General features: G+C 38.3%; 1 protein-coding gene across 1 annotated transcript in view; it reads left to right on the top strand.

The window, feature by feature from the left end:
• Positions 1–1,018: 1,018 nt before the first annotated feature.
• The window catches only part of lrrtm4l1 (leucine rich repeat transmembrane neuronal 4 like 1), a 118,666-nt gene continuing 103,980 nt past the window's right edge, over positions 1,019–15,704 (top strand). Inside the window, exons 1-2 of the mRNA XM_088011355.1 lie at positions 1,019–1,034; positions 2,098–2,148. Of these exons, the coding sequence (XP_087867481.1) occupies positions 1,019–1,034; positions 2,098–2,148 (67 nt within the window). The remainder of the gene's footprint in view (positions 1,035–2,097; positions 2,149–15,704) is intronic.

Genomic DNA, 15,704 nt, shown 5'->3' with positions numbered 1-15,704 from the left:
AATTAGTATTTTCCTTGTCAAGGGACTTTTAAAGAACCTACGTGTGTTTTCTCTGGAGTTCACCATTCTGTTAAAATAAAAAGCTTTAAAAGAATCCATGATTAGTTGTAACAATAGACTTTATTTGACAAATATTTATTTTAGATGTAAAAACAGTACAGTAACACTGTAGGCTGCTTATTTTTGTATATTATAATAAAATATTGTCACGCGATCGTTGCTATGTTCATGCTGCAATGCATTCTGTTTAAATGAAGTCTAGAGGTCTGACCACTCCAGCTTGGTCCAACCAAAACAGTGATGATTAAAGTCTTTTCAGGGCTCTGTTAGCATATGAAAGATCTTTTAGTGCCGTCAATCTGATGTTTCGCCCAGTGTTTCTTGCTCCAGGGGCAGTGGGGTTTAGGTGCCTTGTGGATAAAACTGTCAGCACAGCATTTATTTTTAGTTCATCGAGGTAATGATCACCTATTAGAGCAGGGGTGGGCAATCCTTGTCCTCGAGGGCTGGTGTCCTGCAACTCTTAGATGTCTCCCTGGTCCAACACATTTGAATCCAGCAGCTGAATCACCTCCTCAGTGCAGTCAGGTTCTCCAGAGTCCTGCTAATGACCTCATTATTTGACTCAGGTGTGTTGAAGTTGAGACACATCTAAAAGTTGCAGGAGACCGGCCCTCAAGGCCACCCCTGTGTTAGAGCCTTTGTAAATTTTGCTCCTACAAAGGACTCAAAGTCTTCTGGAGAGAAATGTTGAGGGCACAAATTTACTTCCTTTGGAAGTTGTGTTCAACTCTGGTTTTATGCACTCTCCTTTTTTTTCTTGTGGAAAAAAATCCAGATTCTCCTCACCATTTGTTTTTATTACAGCCAACAGTGACACTGTGTGGCATTATCTGAAATTACACCAGCTAAACATAATATGATAAATAACAAGTCAGGTAAAGTTAGCCTTCTTGCGTTGACTCTGCAAATTCCAGTACAGAATGGACCAAAACGCCTCAACCCATCGGCTGAAGAAATGGCGCCCTCCATGGGTGAGAAATATAACAAAAAACATACATTTTTCAAGTAATTGGTATAAATAGCAATTCTAATAGGAAAATTACAACATACTTAAGCCAAGGTGTTCAACTAATCTTGGATCACTTTAAACCCTCTACTTTAGTCCATAGTAGCACTCAGTCTGTTGATTACATTCAAAAAGAGACGAATGTGACTATTTTATTAAAGTTTTGCATTAATTTACAAGATTTTTAAGAGCGTGAAAGTGTTATAAGTATTTCCTTTTACTGCTGCTTTATTGTAACCAGATTTATGTACAGTTTGACAGGAACAAGATACAAATAGCTATCACTGAAATGCTCTGATCTGTGTATTTGTGTACGAGTTGGTTTGTCTTGAAACATTTGCGTGGACGCTATGACCAGAAAAATGGTGAATAAATTTGGTCCATTTTGACCATTTTCTTGAAAACATCATCAGTTTGAGACCAAAGCTTAAAAAACACACAAAGCCAAAAGTCAAAATTTGATTTTGAGTAGACCAGCTTTTAGCTCACTTGAGAAATGTTTTGACCTGCTTAATGAGGTTGTTTCCAGCAGGTTGGCAGGAGGAAAAGGGCAAAAATCTCAGAAGTCAGCAGCTAACCTGGAAAGACACAAGAGATTCACCCTGCACACAGAGATAAAGACACAAGTAGAAACAAAATATTCAGTTTTAATGTTCTAATGTTCTTATCACTGCTTGTCATTGAGAGCAGAAACTCCATTAATACAGTGGCATGTGTGAGAGGAGATCTCCCTTTCATTTGGTATTCTGCACAGCTGTGGTGACGGGGAATATGGAGACAATCTGCTGCATCAATCACCGCAGGGTAACTGATGATATTTCAGCGCATTAATATAAAAGAGCAGACGCCATCCATGATTAATAGGAATGGTTGGGCTACCTGAGAATCCTGGAAATGTGGCAAAGATGTATTAGGTGGTGTACACCAAACTTTTAATTACAACCTGAAACAAACTCCGCCAAAGCAAACAGAGATGCTTTCTTCCTGAAATTGCTCCCGTTCTCGGATTTTGATCCGACGCTTGTCAGTTTCCGACAAACGGGACTGCATAGACATCCTGTTCGAGACGTATCGATTGTGTGAGTCCACTTGACGAAACAACAGCAGCAGATGGGGAAGCGGAGAGAAAAACATATTTTAGAAAATGGTGACGGTTTATTTCTCTGTTACTTTCCCGGCATAGTGTTAAACAAAGAGCGTGACATGATTGTGACGGGTGTATTAACCGGCCGATTCCTGTGCGCCGTGGTGAAGTGTCAGCTTGAGGGGCCGTGCGCTCTCTGACATGGTAATAGCACGCTTCAGGGGTCACTGAGGTGGCTGGTGTCTCCAACATCTGAAGAGGAAAAACAGAGGAGAGTGCAGCTCCTCGCTGCAAGATAATCTGCTTTCCTCAAAGAATGGGGAAGCAGACGGCGCCCTGCAGAAGAGCTGCTACCACTTGAACTTTTTCCAACATTTTGTCACTTTATAGCCCCACATTTTTCTGACAGACCTTGTTCTTTTGGGGATGTTAATATTTAAAAAACCGATGTTGCAAAGATTGTATGGTTGAGCAGCAGTATGGATACAAATCCAGATGTTCTGGGAATGTTTGTTGGAGAATATCAGAAAACAAACGGAATCATGAAAACAAAGGAACACAGCAGAGAGGTCAATATTAAAAACTTTCAAAAACTCACAGAACAGAGTTCAATCTGTTGTCTGAAAATGAAACTGTTTGGTGTATGTAGGGGGTTATACTGCCACAGACCAGTCAAGATGTCCACTATCCAAAGCACCAACATTGGACATGTTGCCATTAAAACCAGACAATGAAACAGTTGAAGAAGGTTGCATGGTCTGAGGAATTATGACTTACCCAGGAAACACTTAAGGCCATGAAACACTATGGACAACATACAGAATAGAAATGTCCTTTATTGTACCAGCAGTAAGTTAAAGGGACAGTATTATGTACTTTCCAGGCACATAGTGCAAATTTATAGCACAATCAAGTAACTGTTGCCTTCAGAAAATGCTAAAATCCTAGAAATTGGGTCTCTGTCCCTTTAAAAACTCCACCCTCAGGAAATCATCGCAACGTTGCTCCTTTATTAACCATTTAACAACATTTTTACCAGCGTTTCACTGAGAAGTAGCTCACATGATGAGCTCAGCTGATGCACAGTTCCACCAGGTTTGCTAATTGCTTCTGGCTAGTCTGAAGGAGTCGCTCTGTTAGGCAGAAGCTAGAAAACTGCAGCTATGAGGAGGGGCTCTATCCTTGAAGGCGGGGCTAGGCCCACCCAGGTGTTTTGCACAGCTGAATGGATGCCATGGAGATTAAAGGATTTCTCAAATTTGCATGAAGGAATAAAAAAAAAACACTACAGGAAATATTATAACATGATTTAAAGCTCAAACAGTGGGTTTTACACAATTCTGCTTATTTAACAGCTCAACTTTTCATCTCTGATCAGAAGTAAACTGTCAAACCAGCAGCTTGTTAAAGAAACAGCCGTAAATAAGTGGTGATAATAGGACACCTGCTTGCAGTAATAATATGACAAGTAGATAAAACTTTCTCACTGAGATGTTTTTAGAGAAAGAGCAGCGTGAACCCAGCTGGTTTTTCAACATTTTGATTCGTCAATGCCCCCCACTGGGTAACCATGGTTTTTGTAGTGCTTCAATCACAAGACACTCGTTTAATGCGCACGATTCTGCATATTTAACATTTTCTCCATGAAAGAGCACAGATATAAATGTATTTTAGTTGTATAAGTAACTATAAAAGGTTCAACACATATTAAAAGATGCAATAAAACAACAGAAAATGGAAATTTATGTGCATTTGAATAAATGACATTCTGGACTGTGGTAATTGTGATTCTTCCCACACACATATATGTGGCTGCAAAAAGCATTTAGGTAAACTAAAATTAGAGTAAATAATCTGGAAATATTTCAGCCTGTGTGGATTTAAAGAAGGGTTCAATCTGCACTGAAAAAGCTAATACATTATTTCATTTTCTTTTTTCTTTTTTTAATTTTTTTTTAGATTTTTCCAGTGAAAAAAGAACTCTGTGCTTTTTGGAATGTCTTTTTTGCTATCCAGGTTTAATCTTACCACGTGTACTTTTCTTTCTCCTTTGGATGTGTGTGTGTGTGTGTGTGTGTGTTTGTGTGTGCGTGCGTGCGTGCGTGCATGTAAAAAAGAGGTTTGCACTTCCAGAAATATCACTGGGTTTTCTTGTTCTTGTTTTCTTTGAACTTCCTGTTCAGCTTTCTGCTTCATGTATTTCAATGACACACAAAGGCAGCATAAAGTCTGGACTTTATTCTGCAAACTGTACAAAAGCAAAAACATTATTAAAACCCCACTTTGTATTCTGTGTGAAATTGAATCTTTCATAAATGTTTAGAGGTTCCCAGCTTCTCAAATTTTGTTAATGCAAAAGTAAAAACTAAAAACTTGTTTCAGAGTAATGACAAAAAGATAGTATGCTCCATTTCTGTTGTATCACTTTTTTAAAACTGAAATATAACTAAGTAAAAAAACAAGCACAAAAGATTCCACTTATTAAGGAAAAGCTGCACAACATCCTCTATTAAAACAGATTTTCTTTGCTGATTGCTATTCAGCAGCATACAGTTGTTTGCTGCCAGAATGGAGAGACAATAGCAACAGTTGCTGCCCATTTGGAACAGGTGCTAAAAGCTGCATTTCCAAAATGTGTGATGTTTTTTTAAAGTGAGAGATTATTCACAATTTGAAAACATCTAAGGAAGCTGCCCATCTTCCAAGACTTGGATGTTCCAGAAAATACACCAAAGGGTCAGAGTTCAGTTCTCACAATCACAATTGACCTGTGTGGCCTTTGTTCACTCAGCTGTGAACAGATCTCCACTCAGGCTGGAGATCTGTAACAAATGTTTCAGTTTATGCAACAGAAGATTTACAGGAATCTGAACCAGCTAATCGATTATCCATCAACTTCCTGGCAATCAAGCTCATTAGTTGTTACATTTTTTGTGGCTTTAAAGGGGCAGTGTTGTGTTAAATCGACTTTATTGAGCTTTACATCATGTTATAATGTTATTCCTTCATCAAACACACACCTGGAGTGTTGTTTTGATTCTATGAGAAATGCTTTGATCTCCATGGCAACCAATCAGCTGTTCAAAACACCTGAGTGGACCTAGCTCCACCTTCATGGACTAACCTCTTCCTCCTTGATGGTGTTGCAGTTTCCAAGCTTTCAAAGCTTCCTCCTCCGTGACTCCTAGACTCGGCTCCTTCAGACTAGCCAGCAGCAGTTAGCAAACAGCCTGTGGACCTACGCTTCATCTGAGCTCATCATACGAGCTACTTCTCAGTGCATCGCTGGTGAAAACGTTGTTAAAGGGTTAACAGGAGCCATGTTGTGATGACTTCCTGAAGGTAGAGTTTCAGAAGGAGTGGGACTTTTTAAAGAGACAGAGACCCAATTTTAAGACCAGATCAGTTTTATTTTCATTCATATTTGATATATACAGCATTTTTATTACTACTGAAGGTAACATAGTTATTTGACTGTGCTATAAAATGGCACTACATGCCAAAAAAGTATGTGATACCGCCCCTTTAAGAAACAATGGTAGGGGTTTGCCTAGTGGGTTGTTGGTTCAAACCCTCACTTGAGCATCTCAGTTGTTGTGTTCACTTGCAGCAATTTTCCTCCTGTTGGTCAGAAGACTTCATGGTGTTGGTTGGTGTTGGTGTCAAAGTTCGAAACAATCGGATCTGATATAGATTCGCTAATGTCTGGCCATGAAAAGCGACAGCTCGACGCTATGAAGCTTACCGGAAATTGGGTGTATTGTAAACATCTTTGCCAGCAATAAAATGTCAACCATTCCTCTTGCTCTGACTTTATTTGCTGAATATTTTGAATCCAACACGACCCGCACCTCCTTTTCTGAAATTGCTAAACTGTAACAAAATGCAGAATCAGATTCTAAGAAAGCACAGAAAATGGACGTCAATCGTTTACAACTTTGTTTTCTGTTCATATGAAATTTAACAAGAGAAATTGAACTCAATGGGAGAAATCCCAGATGTAGAACTGAAGAAAGATGAGAATTGAGTGGAATTGTCTACAAGAGAAAAAACCAATAAATTGAACCAATCGTGCTAATAAGGTTGAGATTTCTGCAAACTGATCTGAGCGACCAGTGAAGCCAGGCAGAAAACTATTCCTGACACTTATTGCTTCCAAAGGTGATTTTATAACCTCCTGAATCACAGATTGTGCTTAGCTTTTTTATAAACTCGTGTTTAATGAATGACAGCCTGGAATCGGTACCATTTTCGAACTCGTTGAGGACAAAATCATTTTACGACCTCATCTGTAAAACCTTAAGACTGATGTCAAAGTAATAGCGGTCTTCTTAGGACACCTAAATATAGACCGAACATCGGAAACGTCTTGACCCAAAAGCATTTTGAGTCATTTTTAATTCACAGTTTAAGTCACAGAGGGGCAAGTAGGAGGCCAACGGTTCTGCAGTTTTTCATCTAGAAAGCTAACAGTTGGTTTGAGTCACCATCCTTAAAAATAACCTAACCTTTACTTGAACTGAGTTTAAATGTGTTCATGTTATATAAAATGCACATATTTCTGTCCCAAAACAGTAGTTTGCTAATGAGCTGCTGTCATGTCAGTAGCATTACAAAAATCCCTTTTATAGCCCCAAGGAGGGCTGCAGTTGGTGAAGAATGAAACACCCTGAAGACCCAGAAGCTATAAAGTTTTGTTCTGTTTGTCAGAAATAATACAAACACAATTTGCCCCAAATTGCAAACAAACCAAAGGAACAAGTTGTGCATTATATCAGATCACATTATCCACTCTGTGACTGCTAGTCGGATAGAGTATCTGTAAAACTCACATATTACACTTTCCTTTGTCTGACAATAAGTAAATATTGTAAATTCAGCTAACATCTAATGTTGGTCCAGTTAAGTATCACCTGCTGAGAGTTTTGATGTGTCGTTTGCTAGAGATTCATTCTTTTCAACAGATCTGAACTGTCAAAGGTAGGACTCCTGTCTGTCAGTGAGAACTGTTCTTTGTTTGGTTATGATGCTCTGCTCACATGTCAGCTATTGTTATTCTTATTTAATTAAAAATGATTGGTACCACTTTATTTGGTGGGGTGTGCATAAGACTGACATGACACTGTCATAAACATGAAATAACAAATGTTATGAACACAAGCAAATCTTTATGAATGTCTGACAGTTGTCATGGAGTGTCATTCGGTAAATAATGACACTTTTAATGCAAAGTTGTATTGCAAGTCCGTTAAAAGTGCCAACTTTGCATTAGAGTATCATTATTTTTCCGAATGACACTTCAAGACAACAGTCACAGACATTCATGTTCATAACACGTTATTTCATGTTTATTACAGTGTCATGTCAGTGTTATGCACACCCCATCTAATAAAGTGTTACCAAATTATTAAATTATTTAAATGCAATTGGTAGAAATGGGTGGATAATTTTTATATTTAATACAAGAGGATTTTTGTTTTCAAGTTTTTCTTTTTTTATGCTTCTAAATCACAAATAGTCCTAAAAACACATGGAAATGTTTGATATCCATGTGTTTGACATCATTGGAAAGCATAAAATCCACACTTTTTGAATTTGTAAATGACTAAAAACACCAGCCACATTGGGATATTCTCTTCCAACCAAACCTTGAGTTAAACTTCACAACTTTCTCCCAGATTTCTTTAGTCTTCATCTAATGTTCTCCCACAAACCCCTCAGGCCTTCACACAACCACTAGATTTATTCGGAGATAAAATCCCACATTAGTGGACCAATACATTCTGGGTTTTAAAAGTTGACGGTAAACACAGTTGATCTATAATCTATTTGTTGGTGTGTTGCTTTGAGGTTGTAATAAAGAAGAAAATATAAGAATTTGCCACTCTGATAGCCAGAAGCTCTTTTGTTTGCATCTCTTATTATCTTACAGGAATTAGATGTCAGGAATAAGAAACGACAGCGGCTGACATGCAGAATATATGTGAGGCGTTGGGAGAAAGTTTCACAGAAACTCTCTAGGAGAAACTGCATTGTCAGTCGCTTTTTCTAAGTTCACCAACAAGTCAGCTGCATGCACAGACTGCCATAACTCTGCCTTAATTGCACTTGTCAGTCAAACAAATTTACATAACACAAAGGGAAGCAAATTAAACATGTTAAGATGTCACGCAGCAACATCACATGGTGTCGGAGGAGATGTTTTGTTCATTAGATATATTTTTAGAGTTCATTCAGCTGGAATAATTTGTCATTGGCACATGAACGCAGGCAAAGAGCATTTCTTTAAATAAGAAGGCACTCGCACTTAAACGGACAAAACTTGGAATCAGAGGCAGGAAAATCCTCGAAGTTTTCTGACAGGAAAAAAAAAACTTCCTCGGATTAGCAAGTTTGTGAAACAGCTCCGGGCTGTTATGTGGATTGTATAATTAGCAGGACAGCAGATAATAATCTGGAACATTAAAATCTGTGTTCCTTGCAGACACGCTTTCTAAGTCTTGTGTAAGAGCTGACGCACGTATCGCCTTGTTCTTATCAAAGTCCTGCTCAGGAAACTGCATGTCATGGTATAACACTTTATTAACAATGTAGCCAGTGTTAAAAATCCAACCGGTTTTAAAACTCTTGAGTTCATAACACCTGGTGTGAAGTAATGGCAGCTCACTGACAGCCCTTCATCAAGATCTATAATTACAGGAAGCTAAATCACCTTGAATATCCTGTAGTAAAAAAACTCCTTTTATTACAGACGTGATAACAATATTAACAAACCAGACATCAAGCCGGAGCTCAGCAGCAGCCTGAACGCCGCCAGGGCGGACCAGCATGCTCAATTAAAGGCAATCCGCCCGCTGGCGCTGAAACCTCAGAGTGTCCGGTAAATACGTCAATGAGAAGACTAAAACTGATCAGGTCTTCATTTTAAAGGGATCCAAGATTAGCTGAACACATCAGCCTGAATGTGTTGTAATTTTCCTATCAACTAAAAAATTGCTGTTTGTGATACAGCTAAACTCATAGTTACTTCAAAAATGTACATCTTTTGTTATGGAGGTCACCATTTTTTCACCCGATGGGTCCAATCTGTACTGGAATCTATAGAGTAAGCACAGGAAGGCTAACTTTACCGAAGTTGTTCATCATATTACGTTTGACTGGTGTGATATTAGATGATGCCACACTGTGTTACTATTGGCTGTATTTAAATAAAAAATAAAAACAGAACAGTGAGGTGAATCTGGAAAAAAAGAAGAGTGCAGTGAGAAAGAGCTGGATCCAAACACGACTTCCCAAGTACTCTCAACATTTCTCTCCAGAAGACTTTGAGTCATTTGCAGGAGCAAAACTGACAAAGACTCTTAACAGGTGATCGTTACCTTAATGAGCTAAAAATAAATGTTGTGCAAATAGTTTTTATCCACAAAGCGCCTAAATCTTGCTGCCATTGGGCGAAACATCAGACAGAAGCTCTTTCAAACGCTAACAGAGCTCTGCACCAGTAGTACTGAAGAGACTACTGCTGCCCCATTTACATGCGGACCGAGAGATCGAACCCTAAACAGCTGCTACCGGACCGGACACACAGCGATAGAACTACTTACTGGATCACACAGTCCGACCAGAGGAAAGTGTTATTCATTGTTTCTTTTATGAAGCTCAAGGCAGCATCAGCAGCAGCAAACACCAGCTGCTACGGCCAACTCTGTCCTCTTCCTCCGTTTGCTCCTCCTCCTCACCTCTTCTGATTTCTACGTTCCCATCGATTTCAATTCGCTCCGGTTCAAATTAAAAAGACTTAAAGACATTACTTATCACTGTCTTAGCTGGATGAAGCTAGCGCAGTTGGACTATTTGACATCATTTACCCAGAATGCATTGCAGCGTGAACAGCATGGCGATGTTTGTGTGACAATATTTTACAAAATTTTATAAAAACTAAACAGCAGCACACAGTATTATTCCTGTATTTTTTTTCCGGAGTTTCAGTCACAATTGGAGCTTGTTTTTGATTAATCAGTAGTAATCATGATTACATAATTAGCCAATTTATTTTGACAGTTGTAATACATCACCAACGGACCCAGCTGGCTCTGATCCAATCCATATAACTTGAATTTGGGTAAAAAAAAAATGTCCATAGAGGGTTTTAACCAATATTAGCAGAATGATGCGTGTGTGTTCATAATTGAGACATTTCTAAGCTGCATATTGTATGATCACCATACCCTGGAAAAGACAAAACAGTTCAAATAACTTTTAAAAACACTTTGTTGAATGTAGACTAGATATTAGTGACACTATCAGTTGATCATCTGAAGCATTATCAGCGTACGCAGGCGACCAAGGTGTCGTAACATATCCATCCCTTCTCAGCACATATTCCTCCATTTTTCCTGCCTGAATAGCTGCTGGCTGAGATGAATTTTCTTCTGCCTCAGAGCTAACTTTAGCTGCAGTACGTCATCTAAATTGGATCAAATGAGAAAATACAAGCAAGGCATTCATTTTCACTCAGGTGTTTTTGGTCAAAGATGAATTTCTGCTCATAGTAATGCTAATATTTTCATGACATCTATATTTTTCAGAAACAGTAGCTTCAGCGTTGCAGGAATTCGTGTCAAACCTGAGATGTTTAAGAGTGTTGTAGTAGATCTGTGCAAACAAAGAAAAATAAATAACTCAAACATATGAAGAAGAAATGGGAACAAATAGTTCCCTTCGTGTTTGCTGTCTGTGTCGTCGAAATGAGCACTCCAGTATTTATAGTCCTACGCCACCTCCTCTTTTTCTCTCCCAGAATGGAAATAGCTTATTCCTACATCACCCAAAGTCCACAATCCTTTTGTTTTCTTCTCATCTTCCTGTACGTTTATTATTACAGTGGCCCAGACGGGCTGACAAAATGCAAAAGCCCCAATGCAACAGCAAAAGCCAAACCAGAAAAGCCCCATTTCAACACCAAAAAGCTCCAATGCAAAAACAAAAACCGCAACACAACAACAAAAGGATGCAACGCAACACCAAAAGGCCGCAACTCAGCACTAAAAAGACAGAACGCAATAGCAAAGCCGCAACACAGCACCAAAAGGCTGTAACACAACACCAAAAAGACAGAACGCAACAACAAAAGGCCGCAACGCAGCACCAAAAGGCCGCAACTCAGCACTAAAAAGACAGAACGCAATAACAAAGCCGCAGCGCAACACCAAAAGGACAGAACGCAGCACCAAAAAGACAGAACGCAGCACTAAAAAGCTGCAACTCAACACCAAAAGGTCGCAACTCAACACCAAAAAGACAGAACGCAACACCAAAAGGACGCAACACAACACCAAAAGGACAGAACGCTGCACCAAAAAGCTGCAACACAACAACAAAAAGCCTCAACTTGACAAAAACAGACAAGCCACAACAAAAATTCAGTCAAATTCAATAATACTTTATTGATTTCAAAGAGAAAAAATTAGGTGTTGTAACTCATATTAATTCAGATTCTTCAGAGTTTTTGAAAACATTAATGGCTGTTCGGAGGACAGATCTCTTGTCGCGCTCTGTATTTCAGCGAATCCTAAGAAGCAACAACAAAAAGCCCCAACAGCAATTCCTAACCCAAGCCCGGTCTCACAGAAACACTACTGGTGCATTTAATAAGTGCTTCAGCGTTTAGACTGAATGTCAAACCATTTATTAATGTCACCAACAGATATTGATACTGTCGTGTTTTTATTGCAAAGAGCTCACAGCATCAATTATTCAGAACGTTTCATGGATGTCAGCAGCAGCATGAGCCGCTATCATCGGACAGTTTGTACCAGTTCTTAAATATATCTCAAATAATCCATCATGGCTGACACTTTAGAGCAAAATACAATATTCCTGAGTCTCTGATATGAAACTCTTCATAGATAAATGTCCTTTGAAGTAGGGAGATTGGGTTTGTAATAAGGGTTACACTTGGTGGTTTTAAAATTTAAATTTTTGGATGAGACTGTACAAAATGTCTTTTCTTTTGTTTGAATTTGTCAGAAGCACCACTTTTCTGTCTGCAACAGTGCCATTTTTCTCCCACTATTCTTTCAGCTCAGAATTAATTTGACAATTATCCAGTGGAAGGAAAGTAAAACATTTACATGAAAACCAGTTTTCCGTGACAAAGAGTAGACGCATTTACACCCAGGAAGAAAACAGCAGTTTACTTGGTATCAAGCTGAGCGAGTTATCTTCCACAAAAATCATCTATTTCCTGCTGCTATCAGTTGGTCTGTGTGCTGCTTCTCACTCTCCTGTTGGTATTTCAGATATCTCTGAATTACACGCTCTGTGAAGATTTGCAGGGGAGAAGTCCGGACTTCACATGTGAAAGTTCATGACTCTGTGAAAACTCACACAGTCCGAAGTGTGAAGAGCGGCAGCTCCCAAAAATGATCTATAAAATGAAACAGGATTGCCATGAACAAATTATTGGAGGTCAACAACACCTGTAGAATACAGCAGCCTGATTAAAAAGACAAGAGGAATATAATATGGATCGCCTGCATGTTATTGTCTACATCCATCCGCACAACGCTGGAGGGAAAAAGGACGATTCTTTAATCATAGCCGTGCTGCCGACGTAGGGCGATCCAGTTAACTAAATGAAGCCTGGAGACATACTTACTATTGTTATAGTGTTGAAATAACAGGAAAACTGTTGAAGAGCAACTCAAAGCTACTTTTTTCTCGCGCTGTGTGTCTGGTATGCTACACGCAGACTCGTTTCCATAGCAACTGATGACAACACCACTTTAAGTTTCAGGATTCAACACCAAAAAGAAACAATCTAATATTTCCCACACAAAGAACAAAACATTCAGTCTGTTACAATTTTATCTTTTTAGATTTGATGTTTATTTTCTGATTATTAATAATTGATCGCTGTTGTAGATTAGCCGCCGCTGCTATTAGCTAAGCTAACCCAGCAGCAGTTGATTAGCTAATTTAAACACCTACTGATGATCTGTCAGAGTTGTGTGTTTAGATCCCTTTTTTTTACTGAACCGAAACACAGAGAATTCCACAACACATCTACATGTCAAATTATCATAGTCAAGTTAGCATAACTGACCTACTTCACCCTTTCTCGCTGTCTTTTTCTTAATTAAAACTTTTTCCTGACCTTATCTATTTGTCGTAGTGCTGGCAGTCAGTAGCAAAGCACTGCATCCCTTTTTCTTTTTACATATCAGGCGTAAATTTAAGACTTGGCGCGTTACATTGACAACTTGGCAGCTAAAACCAATGCTAGTCATTGATAGCAAGCAGGGAGACAAGGGTGGGATCTCCATCACCTGGACCAAACAGATTGCATTTCTCTTTTTCTAATTTGCTGAGCCACATTGATGATAAAAATCACTTCATGTCCAGACACTTTTCTGAGTGAAATGAGTGAGAAATTAAGTTCTGTGTGGCATAAAGAGATAGAAACTGAGATGGGTCATCAGGTGAAATGTTTGTTTTTTCTATGCTGCTGTCTGGAACAACCCGACTGCTGCCCCAGGTCTGAAACCGTGTAAACATTCAAATCTCCAGACCTCTGCATCTCTACGATCAATAACTTTGTGTTTGTGCTTGTTTATGAGAATGTTTACTGCATTTCCCTGTTACAGAGAGTAAACTGATGTGCTTACAACATCATTCGATGCAATGTTTCATTTTTCTATTATCACTACCAATCTCAGGTGTATAGATTTCTGTATGTCTGAATATGAGCATTGACTGGCTGAAGTCTACACCTGCCCACAAAAACAAGAACTAGGCTTTGAGGAGTTCAGGAAATGCAGTATTTGTGTAGTTAATTCATGATAACGTGTGTAATAAAAGGTGACTGGTCCAGAGTAAGGTTTTGAAAAGTTACGGATCATAAAACACAAAAAATGCCACAAAGAATTTTACAGTTAAGTATTAACTCTTATAATTATTTTAACTACTTCTTCCTTTCAAATTTACAAAGAAGACAATAAAATCAAAAGTATCCTGTCATAACATCTCCAAGGCCCTCACTGCAAAAACACAACATTTGACCAAGTATTATTCGTATTTTAGTTTCTAATGCAAATGTCTAAAACTAATGTAAAAGTAACTTTTCGGGAAGACAAAGTAAATAATTCTAGTTTAAGTATTTAAACTAGTTCTAACATAGAGAAAGATAAATGCTAATTTATTGATTTTTGAAGTTGGTTGGTCTCCAGGGAGTTAATTAAAAAAAAAAAAAACTTAAAGAAAAAGAGGATTAACAATCTACGACTAAAAACAGGAGGTATGGAAACTAACAATGCCGAAGTTTGCAGCGACCACTTTCTAACAGGTAACGATCGCATCGTTTAAATCATAATTTCAGAAAGACAAGCAATCATATGTAAGGTAAGATGTATATGTGAATGGTTGACCTACATTGTAGAAATGCAGAGTTAACATACAACTCTAGCATGAATTTGGGTTTACAAAAGCTAAATGAATTACTTACAAATAGATCCCAGCACACAGAAGTAACATGATTTAGCTTATTTGCGTTAGCGATAGCATTGTCATCACAGACTAATTACTTAAAATGGCACATCTCTCTCTTCAACCAGGCAGAAGCAAGTCGACAGCCTTTTAATGCGTCTTCTGATCCTAAGTCTTTGACCCAACCTGAAACAAAATAATTTTTAAAACTTTCTTCTGTCTCGTTGTATCATATGAACTCTGGGGTTCCAGATATTTAGTTATGTGGATCGTCTCGATGATACGTAAATCCTCAAGGTTATGTGACAAGTCTTTTTTATTGAGACAATATGGATCATATCCTAAATATACAAACATTTTTTTTCGAGGTACCTCGTCGGTTCCAGCCCATTTAGAGCGTTAGCTACTCGCTGTGATGCATTTTGCTGTTTTGACTCAGAGAAATCCACTTCCTGACCCCCATTTGAATTTCGCCCGTCATCCGGGTCATGTCCCTGCTTTGAACTAGAAACTAGACTAAAATTACTTGGTAAGATTTTGTGTTTTACAGTGCAGTCAACATTAACAATAGCAGTTGGAAAGAGAAATTTTAAATAATTCATTTTCACCTCTTTCTCAGGTGAAATTATTATTTTAGGTTGTGGGGAAAAAGCAAACTTTCTGTTTAATTTATCTGCCCTGAATTTTCCAAAGCCCATTTTTCTTTCTGCACTTTCATTTTCTTCATTTCATCCTGTCATTCTTAGTTAATAAATAAAAGGCTCTTCGGTTTCTATTGCCCAGCGTTGGCTGTGTTTTTATTTTTATGTTTTATTTGTGGCAAAATGGGTAGAAACTTCATTACATTCAACAGAAAAATTGACAAATTAAAGATCAAGCTTTGGGTTCTAATGAGGCTCGCCTTTAAGCAGGTACTAAACACACTTTTATCCGCATTTCTGCAATGAAAATATATATTTTTATTGGTCTGGATGTAATTTTCTAGTTTTAAACGCCATGTTTTCGTTTGCTGTAAGTGGAAGGTAATAATTGAGCTTTGAGAACATGAGCCTGCGTGTAATTATG

This window comes from Poecilia mexicana, unplaced genomic scaffold, assembly GCF_051168715.1.
Source record: "Poecilia mexicana isolate PSO_F unplaced genomic scaffold, ASM5116871v1 scaffold_12, whole genome shotgun sequence".
NCBI classification, from domain to species: Eukaryota; Metazoa; Chordata; class Actinopteri; order Cyprinodontiformes; family Poeciliidae; genus Poecilia; species Poecilia mexicana.
The sequence above is the reverse complement of the archived record's forward strand: the minus strand, read 5'-3'. Positions and strand labels throughout refer to the sequence as shown.